Here is a 12,746-nt window from a genome sequence, read left to right as displayed (position 1 = left end):
TGATAACACAGGGAAGTCAGTGCCATTGAAGGAAAAGCTTAATGTCCTTAAAAGTGAAAGGCATGGCACATCACACAGGGCCACAGGGGGAGGCACCATTGTCAGTTAGGAGGCAAAAAGGAGCTAGGGGAAAGCTTGCCCATAGCCATTATTGGAATTTCCAGAGGCAAGGCAAGGCAGGGTAAACGATTTAGGTTTGTGTAGTCTGAATAATTCCAAGGGCTTTTGGGGTATCAAGGATGTTACTGGGTGCTGGTGTCTGGCTCTGGGGTGACTCAGAGCAGGGGAAGTATTGGCTTGGTGTGTAAGTTGGATAAAGGAGATGGATCAGAGTATGGGCTCTGGATCACAGGGAAGATGTACACAGCTTGGTCCTTAGTTTGGCTAATGGCTTAGTTTGGCCTGTGACTAATGGCTGCCAAATGGACAAATACAGAATCTGAGAACAGAATATTTAAGACTGTTCAAAATAATTACAATGGAAAGAGTAAATGTTATACTTTGAAGAGAAAAACAAGTCTTCACAGGCTGTAGTAGAGGTCTAAAATTTGAGTAGAAAGAATGATTCTATTCCAAATTAATGATGATAAATAAAACCAAGAGTTTTAACCCTACTGTTACTTGTATATATAGATGTTACTAGTGACATTATTACAAGAATTATTTTAATCTCACTATCTCTTCTTGTCTCTTTCCTGCTGAATTATCCCTTTCTTGTTTCTTTACTAATTACTTGCCCTGTCTTAAGCTTTATTCAGGTCATTGTTGACGTGCAACATAAATTTTAGTTTGGGGTTTTCTGTCAATTGATTATTGCCGATCAATCCTCAGTCTTCTGCGTTTGGAAATGGTTCACTCTGTGTTCACCAGTTACCTTGAAATTATTGTCTTTCCCCTTCCTTGACCCCCAGTCTTTATCTTTTTCAAATACTCTGAAACAGTTGTATTATTGTCCAAACTGGAACTCTTTTGAAGAGTAAAAGGGGACACTAAACAGACTTGGTTCCGGGATAAGAGGTATAAACCAAGATTGTCCCTGCTAAGCTGGAAGCACATAAAAATACCTGCTTTTATGGCTATCAGGGGTGCTCTCTGAATTCAAGTTTTGAAAGGACCTACATGCATAGGAAAAATTTTAGAAGAATATACAGCAAACTTAATACTGATTATTTCATGGAGGAATGAGGCAGAATGAAGTCTTTTCTATTTTATACATATCTGAATGGTTTGAATTTTTAAAAATAAGAGCATGTATGCCTTTTGTATTAAAATTTTAAAAAGAAATTACTAATGCTTACTGTAGACAACACAAGTGGCAAATGCTTTATAACCATAGTATACTCTCCAGGCTAGGATGTAGAACAGGAGTGTAGCTTGGGAACCATTTTTGAGAACAATAAAAAGGACTTTAAAATTGTGTTTTGGACTTGGAGGGGAAGGAGAAGAAGAGGTAGAACAGGTGGTGAAGAGACAACTTCTTGACTCAACACCCCTGATTTCTTTTGTGTCTTCTTTATCAAGGAGGATAAACTTAGGTAAAGGATAGCATACCTCAAAGTTTAAAAATGTTTTTATTCCCATATTTATAAGCAAGTACCTAACTTCTTTCAAATGAGTTCTGTTCCTCCAGACTAATAGCAGTTTTATACCATAAGCCTAAAACTTAGAGACATCAGTGCAAAGCCAGCCTTGATCATCTGAAAAATCAGAGTAAGGAAATTCTTGAAACAAAACATGGATATTTCCTTTCCTTTAAGGCATGATTTTTTTTTTTTTTTTAGCAGAGGTACAAATAGAACCCTGATTTCACAAATTTGCCATTGGTTCTTTTTTTTTATGTTATCTTCAGTTATAACATGCCCGTAAGATTATATTGTTTTTTTAAAATAAAAGCTTTGAGAAAAATTGACATATCCATTTTAAAGTAGTGGTTTTTAATATATTCGCAATGTTTTTTAGTTATCACTAGAATCAATTTTAAAACATTTTCATCATTCCAAAAAGAAACTCCATACCCATTGGCAGCCACCCCCCAACTCCCTCATCCCCTGCAGCCCTAGGTAACTACTGATCTAACTTCTGTCTAAAAATTTGCCTGTTTGTAGACATTTCATGTAAATGGAATCATACATTATGTGGTTCTTTGTGACTGGCGTTCTCCACTTAGCATAATCTTTTCAGGGTTCATTTACATTGTAGCATATATTATGTACCAGTACTTCATTCCCTTTTATTGCTGAATAATACTGTATGAATTTATTTTATTTATCATTCATTGTTTTATTTATCATTATTTTAACATTTTATTTATCCATTTATCTGTTCATTCATGAGCATTGGGGTTGTTTTCACTTTTTGGCTATTTTAAATAGTGTTGTTAGGAACATTCCTGGACATATGTTTTCTTTCTTTTTTTTTTTTTCTTTTTCCTTTTTTTTTTTTTTTTTTTGTTTGTTTGTTTTTTTGGTTTTTGGTTATATAGCTAGGAGTCAAATTGCTGGATTATATGGTAACTCTGTATTTAATCCCTTGAGGAACTACTAAACTTTTCCAAAGTAGCTACACTATTTTACATTCGGTTTCTGGATTGTACTGTTTCAACCCGTACTTTTGTAATATCTGTCTGTATCTTTTTGAGTTAGTTTACCTGCTTGGAATGCCAGGCAGCAGATGCTTCCTATCTCTGATTTATAGGGGGACATAATTGCCCAAATCAAGGCAAACAATGTCTGAAATGTTAAATTTAATCATATTAAATAGCTATATTCCCACCTGATATTTTTGTTTAAGATTATTTAGTAGATTTTCAGCTTTTTATTAGCTTGAGATACTCTCAATCCATAATTTTGTAATTTTGTATGGCTAAGCATACTAAGCGTGTTTCTACTGTGACTAGTTATTCTAATCAGAGAACTCTAAAATCAGATTCTTTGTAATATATATGAAAGCAAGGAAATCCACTGGTACTGTTAAATGTTGTTGATCTTCTGTTTGGGATTCTTAAACTGTTTCAGTGGAAATGTTTTTACCTCAGAATGAATTAGAAAAAGATGAAAATCTGGAATAAAACAGAATAGCATAAAGAATATTTTTTAAATTACTCATAACCTGATAAGAATTTATCTTTATTTTTGGCATGTAATTTAAGTATAAAGACATTTCTGTTTCATAAAGTAATAAATGAGTTGATGTTGTTGAATATGCCATACTTACTGTTTGATAATATAATTATGAGTCTGTTAAAATTTAAAACCAACTAATTTGTACCCAAGTTTGGATACTTTACTCTGGTAAACATTGTATCTTGAGTAAAAATCCTGGTAAACATTTTACCTTGAATCTGAAAAACAATTTTTTCATTGAAAAGAAAGAGCTCGGGCGCCTGGGTGGCGCAGTCGGTTAAGCGTCGGACTTCAGCCAGGTCACGATCTCGCGGTCCGTGAGTTCGAGCCCCGCGTCAGGCTCTGGGCTGATGGCCTGGAGCCTGTTTCCGATTCTGTATCTCCCTCTCTCTCTGCCCCTCCCCCGTTCATGCTCTGTCTCTCTCTGTCCCAAAAGTAAAAAATAAAAAAATTTAAAAAAAAAAAAAAAAGTTGAAAAAAAAAAAAGAAAGAGCTCATGTGAAAAACAAAGAAGCCCATCTCTAACTCTAAACAAAGGTTAATTAAATAAATGTAAACAAAACAAAATGAAATAGTTACCCTGTAAATTATTAGTTAATATCAGCCTGCCATTTGAATAGGTAGATGATTTCAGAAACAGAGCACTATATTGATGCCTTTGTATATTTATTTTTGCAGGTGAAAAAAGCCAAGATGCAGGAATCAGGAGAGCAAACTTTAAGGTATGAAAAGTTGAATTTCTTTTTAATGATCTACTTAGTTTTTTTTCACCTGCTATTTATAAGTATATGGGTACATTTTGGGTTGACTACTCTAGTTTTGAATTTTAGCATCAGTCTTTAGGTTTTGAAATTATTTAGTTTAAGGTGAAAATATCCTTCCACTGGTTTGTCCTTGAAACAAATAAGTGCTGATTTTTGTCTTATTCATTCATTATTTGTTTAGGAATTTGTACTGAACTCATGTTATCTATCAGGTCCTGCAATATACGGAAGAGACATGATGGTGAACATTCTTCAGTCAGATGTAGAGGGTACAAAATGGGAAAAAGAAGCAGAAATAAGGGAAATCCAAAGGATTTGGCATTAATCACCAAATGGACATGGGATGCCTTAATCATTAGCTCCACTCCCTGTCAATAAGAGACAGCTTCTTTGCCCCTCATACTCCGGCTTCCACAACACCAGAGTTTTCAGTTTTCCACAGTCCTTACTTCTGTTTGTCTATGAACCAGTAACTGCACCACCTCTAACATCTGAACTTCCAGAATCCTACTCTTTCAGTACCACACACCCCATTCCAGCTCATTTCCACTACTGCCACACTAGCCATGTGATATCTTCGTGTACATTTTCCGTTAAATGAGCTATCATATTTTCACTCTTACCCATTGATGCTTCCCACAAAGATTTTAATATTTTTCTTACGCTTTTTAAATTATAAGATCTATTAATCAGTCCCTTGCAAACATTTCTACCTTGTTCTCCTTTTCCCCTGTGTCATGCTTCCTTAGCAAAACCACAACCCTGGGTAGACCACCTGTTCACCTATTCCAGTCTTACTTCCAGTCACCTGAACATTGTCAGAGAAAAACACAAAACTGTTTTCATTTATGATTACATCGCAAACAGGCACTTAAGCACTCCTGGTGGTCCAGCCACCCTTCCTAGTGTGTTTTATCCTAGGCTGTAAAATCATCTTTCTTTCCCTCCCTCCCTTCCTCCTTGCCTCCTGCCTCCTCCCCTTCCTTTCATCTTTCTTGCCCTTTACTTTGCTCCCATTTACCCAGCTGGGGATCTTGCTCCCTAATTCAAAGAGAACTTAGAAACATTTAGATAGAAACTGTCTCATTTGTCTGTCACCACATCTACCCATTTATCTGCTTCTCTACAATATTCTCTTTTACCCTATCCTCTGAAGTTAATTCCTCTGCTTATATCTAAGGCTGATCCTTCCAGTTATATTATGGAACCTACCACCTTTGTCTTTTCCTATAATTATCCCTTCTCTCTCCTTCAGTTTCTTTATTATGATAAAATATATATAACATAAACTTCACCATTCATTCATTTTTAAGTGTATAAATCAGCGGCATTATTATATTCACATTGTTGTGCAACCATCACCACCATCCATCTCTAGAACTTTTTTCATCTTCCTAAACTGAAACTCTGTATTCATTAAATAATAGTTCCCCATTTCCCTGTTCTCCTAACTGCTGGCAACCACTGTTCTACTTTGTCTCTGTGATTTTGACTACTCTGAGTACCTCCTTTTAGTGGAATCAGACAGTATTTGTCTTTATGTGACTAGCTTGTTTTATTTAGTGCAGTGTCTTCAGGGTTCATTTATGTCATAGCATGTGTCAGGATTTCCTTCCTTTTTAAGGCTGAATAATATTCCATTGTACGTCCAAACCTAATTTTGTTTATTCATTATTGGTTGATTGTGTTCATTATTTATCAGAGAGAGCGAGAGAGAGAAGGGAATGAGCAGAGAGAGAGGGAGAGACAGCATGGAACCTGACATGGGGCTCGAACCCATGAACCATGAGATCATGGCCTGAGCCAAAACCAGAGTCGGATGCTTAAACCAGCTGAGCCATCCAAGTGCCCCTGTGTTGATTATTGACAAGAGTTCTACTGAATAAGAATCAAGCATTTGTGATGCTCCTCACTTTTTGAAGAGTTTGGGTGTCTTTGCTTTTTAGAGGGAGAAGTCCTTTTATTTGAGAACATCTTTTTTTTTTTCACCATGCACAACTATTAAGCAAAATTTATGTTTATATAACTGTGAAAATAGATGTTGAGATAGTACATAATTTTTCTAGATTTAATAATTTCATTTATTTTTAAAAAAATTTTTAATGTTTATTTTTGAGAGGGACAGACAGAGTGCAAGTGGAGGGAGATACAGAATCAGAAGCAGGCTCCAGGCTCCAAGCTGTCAGCACAGAGCCCCATGTGGGGCTCGAACTCACAGACTGCAAGATCATGACCTGGGCCAAAGTCGGACACTTAACCTACTGAACCACCCAGGCGCCCCTAGATCTAAAATTTTAAATGTTTAACAAAGTACTAGGGGCACCTGGGTGGTTCAGTCCAATTGGGCATCCGACTCTTGGTTTCATCCCTGCTGACAGCTCAGAGCTTGGAGCCTGCTTTGGATTCTGTCTCCCCCTCTCTCTGCCCCTCCCCTGCTTGCTCTCTGTCTCTGTCTCTCTCTCTTAAATATAAATAAACATTTAAAAATTTTTAAAAATAAATAAAAAGTTAATTACATTTGAGGAAAAGTTGTTTGAACATTCAGAATATACCAGGAAAAAAAAACTATATTGATATTACACTTGAATATTAGTGGTCCATTCAGAAAAGATATGAGAGCCTTAAGAGTTTTGATGCTGTGGTGGTGTCCATGTGGCTCAGTCGGTAGAGCATCTGACTTCAGCTCAAATCATGATCTCATGGTTTGTGAGTTCAGGCCCTGCACTGGGCTCTCTGCTGACAGTGCAGAACCTGCTTTGGATTCTCTGTCTCCCTCTCTCTCTGCCCCTTCCCCACTCATATTCTCTCTCTCTCTCTCTCTCTCAAAAATAAATAAACATTAAAAATTTTGATGCTGTGTATTTTTAATATAAATAACATTTATTTTAAAAGTTTTGCTGCGTAGAAACTATTCTTGTTTTTTATTAGTCAGTCTTACCTTTCCAGATATATGGAGCCTCTCGTACAGTGTCCTCTACTTTTCCCTGGAGTGTAGAATAGCAAAGTGGATTTCTTTCTAGGAAACACGAATATGGAAAGGATGCCTGGGCTGGGGAGAAGTTGTAATATAATAATAATGGCTACAGTTAAATTGTCTGTGTTCTAGTCTCTCAGTACGTTTTATATATTAATTAATTAATCCCTACAACTACCCTATGAGTTAGGCTCTATTATTATCCCTCTTTGACAGTTGAAACTGGAGTGCAAAGAAGTACCCAAAGTCATTAAGCTAGTTTTGGCAGAGTGGAATATGAACGCAAGCAGTCTGGCTCTAGAATCTGTAGTCTTAATCATTATGCTAACCTGGTAGTTGAGGGAATAACTAAAGAGTGGAAAGTAAAGTAGAAGGAAGAGGGAGTTAGTTAGTTAGTTAGTAAAATCATCATTCCAGAATTTCAGTGAGACTCTTGCCAACATTAAAGTGTGTGACATAAGGACTTGTTCTCCCAGTTTGTGTGATTTACCTTTTGCAATTTCTCTGAATTTCCCTTATAACTTAAAAAAAAAAAGGTATTTTTCAGTCTGGGATATGATAACAAATTTAGAAAAACATTTTTTAATTAGAGAAGAAAAATATAGCAGAATGAACCGTTTTAAGGTTCAGAATCCCCTTCTGGGAAGCAAGCATATGTAATTTGAAAAAACTTTTCAAGTGATCATGAGAATCACTTTCTGAAATCAGACATCTCTCTACTTCCCTGTGGAACTTTGGAAACAAAGCAACAGTGCAGTTTTAAGTGTTATGGAGGTGTTTTTTTTTTTCCCCTACCACATGGTCTTTAGAAAAACTCTGACTTGCCTATAACTTAGCTAGAATTTCTGAATGATATGAAAGCGGAAGGGCTCTAGTGATACGAGAAAGAACAGTCACATGCTGAGGGTACACTACCCTTGACCCTAGCTCTTCAGGTAGCTGCTAAAACCAATAATAATAATACCATGAGGAAGACTTACTTTGCCTCCTACTTGTATAGCCTAGGAAGAAATGGGTTTGATGTAATCACTTTAAGCAATGCAGCAAGTCCATGAGGGACTAATGTATTCATTTTGGTTCTCTCAGTCAAGTGAGCAGCCCTGAAGTCAGTGATCAGAAACCTGAAACTTCAAGCCTTGCTTCAAACCTTACCATGTCAGAGGAAAGTAAGTACTATATTCTGTGCATGATGGAAGAGGTATTCCTATAGGTAATGCTGTTCTTTTATGATTGGTTTTCACTGACTGCCTTTTTTGTCCCATATGTACAGAAGCCTTTCCTTTCCGTGTGTGTGTGTGTGTGTGTGTGTGTGTTCATCCCCGTGCTCCCATATAAACTTTATTGACATACCAGCTGAGGGACAAAATCGCATGGAATCCACTTACCTGAGGAGTCACACTTGACTTTATTTTTGTTTTGAAGTTGGATGTTCTTGGGGCGCCTGGGTGGCTCAGTCGGTTGAGCCTCCAACTTCGGCTCAGGTCATGATCTCACGGTCTGTGAGTTCAAGCCCCGCGTTGGGCTCTATGCTGACAGCTCAGAGTCTGGAGCCTGCTTCGGATTCTGTGTCTCCCTCTCTCTCTGCCCGTCCCCCGTTCATGCTCTGTCTCTCTCTGTCTCAAAAATAAGTAAACATTGAAAAAAATTAAAAAAAGAAGTTGGATGTTCTATAGGTAATATGCCTTACCATCAGAAAAGTTTGTAGGCCAACCTCTGACTGCTCTTCTGGAGGCTTTGATGTTTTTCCACCTTTCTAATAACCAAATGATTCTACCTGTCAATTTATGCCAAAAAAGAAAAGTAATCCCCTCAGAACCCGAGATTGATAGTGGGCCCTAAGGGAGATCCAGCTCAATAAGATACATCCTCCATTTACCAGCCTACTTTCTCTGATAGAACAGATGCATTCATGCATGGACAAAAGTTTGTAGAGTGTTCTGATTTATTCTTGCAGAGATGTAAGTTTCTCTGGCATACCCACATACTCCTCCAGATTGCCTCCATAGGGCAAATAGTGCTCCCTGAAATTAAATCTCATTGCCCCTCCATATTTTACCACACACTTTAAAAGAATAAATTTGTATTCTTTATTGTATTCTTTAAAAAGATACTTGTTTAGGGGATGTTTCTTCTCTTAACAGGTTATGCTTCACCTTATATACTTCCATATATTAGAAAATGATATGTCTTGAGTTGTATATATTATTCTAGTGGTTCTCAAACTTTTAGCATACTTAAGAATCATCTGGAGTGCTTATTTGTAGTGTAGAATTCCAGCCTCATTTTCATAGATTATCACATTCAATAGATCTGATGCGGATGGGAATCTATATTTTCAAGAAGATAGCTAGGTGATTCTGATGCATGTGAGAAACTGTTCATTCTGTGGGAAACTGCTCTAATCAGTGAAAAGTCTCTCTAATTTTTTTAATGTCCCACTCATCCCCAAGAAATAAACCTGTTCCTTTTATATTTGAAGGCCAGGAATTAAGTTGAATCTCTTGCTGCTTCTAAATGATTTTGCTCTTTTTTCCTTCAAAAACTCTAGTTCCTTTGAAGTCTATATTTATGCCTCCCCCTACCTTTCTTTTTACCCTAGACTGAACTCCTAGTCATTTTGCTCTTTAAAAACTAGATCTTTGTTTTCTTCTCCATCCAAACCCTTACTGTTCTTAGTGATTTCAAAATCCATGTAGATGACTTATCCAATCAGTACCCATCATCACATCTGCCTGCCTTGATGTCCCATTTTAATCAGCAGATATTCTGTGGCTCTTTATTATAATAATTCTATTACAGATACTTTCAGTAACTTTGCCTCTTGAGCTATTCTTGCTAAGCCTTCTTGCAAAGCCTCTCCTTGCTAACCCTTCTTGCTAATTTAATATAACTCCCCATCTTCTCCATAGTGTATTCAAATAGCTAAATATTGGCTAAATTATATACCTAGTTGACTTATTACAATGCCTCAAGTAGGCACCCATCATGCTTAGAAATCCTACTGCATTTCCCCATTTCCCTAATGAGTTTTACCTTTTGATAATTCACACCTCTTTTCCTCTTTTTTTTTTTAATTTTTTTTTTTTTAATGTTTATTTATTTTGGGGACAGAGAGAGACAGAGCATGAATGGGGGAGGGGCAGAGAGAGAGGGAGACACAGAATCGGAAGCAGGCTCCAGGCTCTGAGCCATCAGCCCAGAGCCTGACGCGGGGCTCGAACCCACAGACCGCGAGATCGTGACCCGAGCTGAAGTCTGACGCTTAACCGACTGAGCCACCCAGGCGCCCCACCTCTTTTCCTCTTAAAGTACCTATACCCTCACTCACCTTTCCTCATCCTTAATTGATGGCTCCTTTGCAAATAGCAGTTGTCAGACAAGAAACTCCCTTATCATCCCTCCACCACCAAATCTTCAAACCTATCTGTGTTTGTACCCATGTTTTCTTGCTTCATTCTCATCAGAATGGAAATAGTATTCTTGCTCCAGAGGTAAGACCTTTTGTGCTCTGTGTCCAATCCCTTCTTACCCTCCCCTAAGACCACTCCTGTATCATCACATTCTTCTTCTCTTCTTTTAAACATTTTTTTTAAGTTTATTTATTTTGAGAGAAAAAGTGTGCACGTAAGTGGGGGAGGGGCAGAGAGAGAATCCCAAGCAGGCTCTACGCTGTCAGCACACAGCCCAGTACAGGGCTTGGTCCCATGAACTGTGAGATCATGATCTGAGCAGAAATCAAGAGTTGGATGGTTAACTGACTGAGCCACCCAGGTGCCCCACATTCTTCTTCTCTTCTTAATTCTTCCTCTCAGTAAAGAGACATGACCCAGTATCTGTGGTCTTAAAACACAAACAAAATCTTCCTTTGGTTCTGTATTCCCCACTAGTTTCATGCCTTTTCTTTGTCCCATGACCCATTGGAACCTCTGGAAAGAGTTGCCCTTTTCTTTTCTTTTGTCTTTTTTTTTTTTTTCTTTTTAATTTTTTTTAATGTTTATTTATTTTTGAGAGAGAGAGAGAGAGAGTGAGAGAGAGAGAGAGAGAGAGAAAGGAGCAGAGAGAGAGGGAGACACAGAATCCGAAGCAGGCTCCAGGCTCTGAGCTGTCAGCACAGAGCCCGTCGCAGGGCTTGAACTCACAAACCGTGAGATCATGACCTGAGCCGAAGTCGGACGTTCTACCGACTGAGCCACCCAGGAGCCCCTAGAGTTGCCCTTTTGTTTTCTTGTCTCCCATTAATTCTTCAGCCCTCTCAAATTTTGCTCCTGTCACCACTCTTCCAATGAAATTGCTCTTGTCAAGGTCATCAGTTATTTTCAGTTACTGTGAGAGTACTAGTTCTAGTGCATGTTTCTCTCTTCTCATATTCTGCCTCATCATTTTTCCTCCCGCCTTTCTCCTTTCTTGGCCCTTCTTCCTCTGTCTGAACTCCAAATGTAGGTGGGCTTCAGGATTTATTTTGAGTCCACCATCTTTTCTCTTTCTGCATCCTCTCATCCATTACATTATTATATTACTTTAAATATTGTATACATTGTTGGGGTGCCTGGGTGGCTCTGTTGGTTAAGCATCTGACTTCAGCTCAGGTCGTGATCTGACGGTTCATGAGTTTGAGCCCCACATCGGGCTCTGCACTGACAGCATAGAGCCCACTTTGGACCTTATGTCTCCCTCTCTCTGTCCCTCCTCTACTCATTTGCGCTTTCTCTCAAAAATAAATAAACATTAAAAAATAAAACAAATATTGTATACATTGTTAATGAATTCCAAATTTTTATTTCCAGTCTGACCTCTCCCCTGATTTAACTGCCTATTTGACATTTCCACTTAGATATCTGAAAGGAAATTCGTACTTAAAATGTGTGAAAGTATTTTATTCCCTTAGCCCCTATCAAACCTCTTGTCCCAAACTTCCCCATTTTAGGAAGTGGTTTCATCGTCCCTCTAGTTGTTCAAGTTGAAGACATAGGAATTATCCTGTATTCCCCTGTTTTCCTCATTCCTTATATACAAATCCATCAGAATGTCCTGTTAGTTTTACCTTCAGAATATGTTTCAAGGTTGTGCCTCATCTTCACTGCTGCTATTCTAGTATTATAGCAGCTTATGCCTTGACTGTTTATAATCTTTTCATGGTTCTTAAGTCCAGCAAAGATAAAGCCTCATTCATTCTATAGAGAAGTTAATATTGAACCTAAATCTCCCAGGATGTTTTGTCAATCTCTTCGAGAATTAAATTAAATTAGAGGAGGAGAGGGGTTGGGGTTTTGAAAGTACTTGTCAGCAGAGAAGGAACCATTATGCAGAATTCAAATGAAATTATGTTTTATGTGATGGATGGTAAGAACTTTAGACCTAATTGAGATCTCCTTCATTTTTGTCAAAATGATTATGGATGAATGTGATCTACAACAGTAACTACTTTTAAAAAAATTTTTTAACATTTGTTCATCTTTGAGAGACAGAAACAGAGTGCGAGCAGGGGAGGGGCAGAGAGAGGGGGAGACATAGAATCTGAAGCAGGCTCCACGCTCTGAGCTGTCAGCACAGAGTCCGACGCGGGCTCGAACTCACGAACCGCGAGATCATGACCTGAGCTGAAGTCGGATGCCCAACCAACTGAGCCACCCAGGCACCCCTAATTTCCAGTGTTTTTAAAGACTTTGAACAATGACAGTGGATAAGATCTTTTATGCCTAACTCACAGATGTCGATTTGTCTCACTGTTGGGCATGAATTGGCCCCTCATCATGACCAGAGTTCCCTTTTTACTTCAGACATTCGGGAAACCCAGCTAGATGTAAAGTTAGTTGGTTTACTCTTAATCCCTATGATAGAGCAACCTCCTTTATAGATGTTAAAGGAAGTTCTTGGACAGTTCAGGGG

General features: G+C 38.0%; 1 protein-coding gene across 2 annotated transcripts in view; it reads left to right on the top strand.

Annotated features, from left to right (window-relative positions):
- Nucleotides 1-12,746, top strand: part of EYA3 (EYA transcriptional coactivator and phosphatase 3) — a 98,140-nt gene that overhangs the window by 29,190 nt on the left and 56,204 nt on the right. For both annotated transcript variants that reach the window (XM_030324036.1, XM_030324037.1), the window contains exons 3-4: nucleotides 3,801-3,844; nucleotides 7,947-8,026. In XM_030324036.1, coding sequence (XP_030179896.1) covers nucleotides 3,801-3,844; nucleotides 7,947-8,026 — 124 coding nt within the window. The remainder of the gene's footprint in view (nucleotides 1-3,800; nucleotides 3,845-7,946; nucleotides 8,027-12,746) is intronic.

This window comes from Lynx canadensis, chromosome C1 (genome assembly GCF_007474595.2).
Source record: "Lynx canadensis isolate LIC74 chromosome C1, mLynCan4.pri.v2, whole genome shotgun sequence".
Lineage (NCBI taxonomy): Eukaryota > Metazoa > Chordata > Mammalia > Carnivora > Felidae > Lynx > Lynx canadensis.
This window is presented reverse-complemented; position numbering and strand designations above follow the sequence as displayed.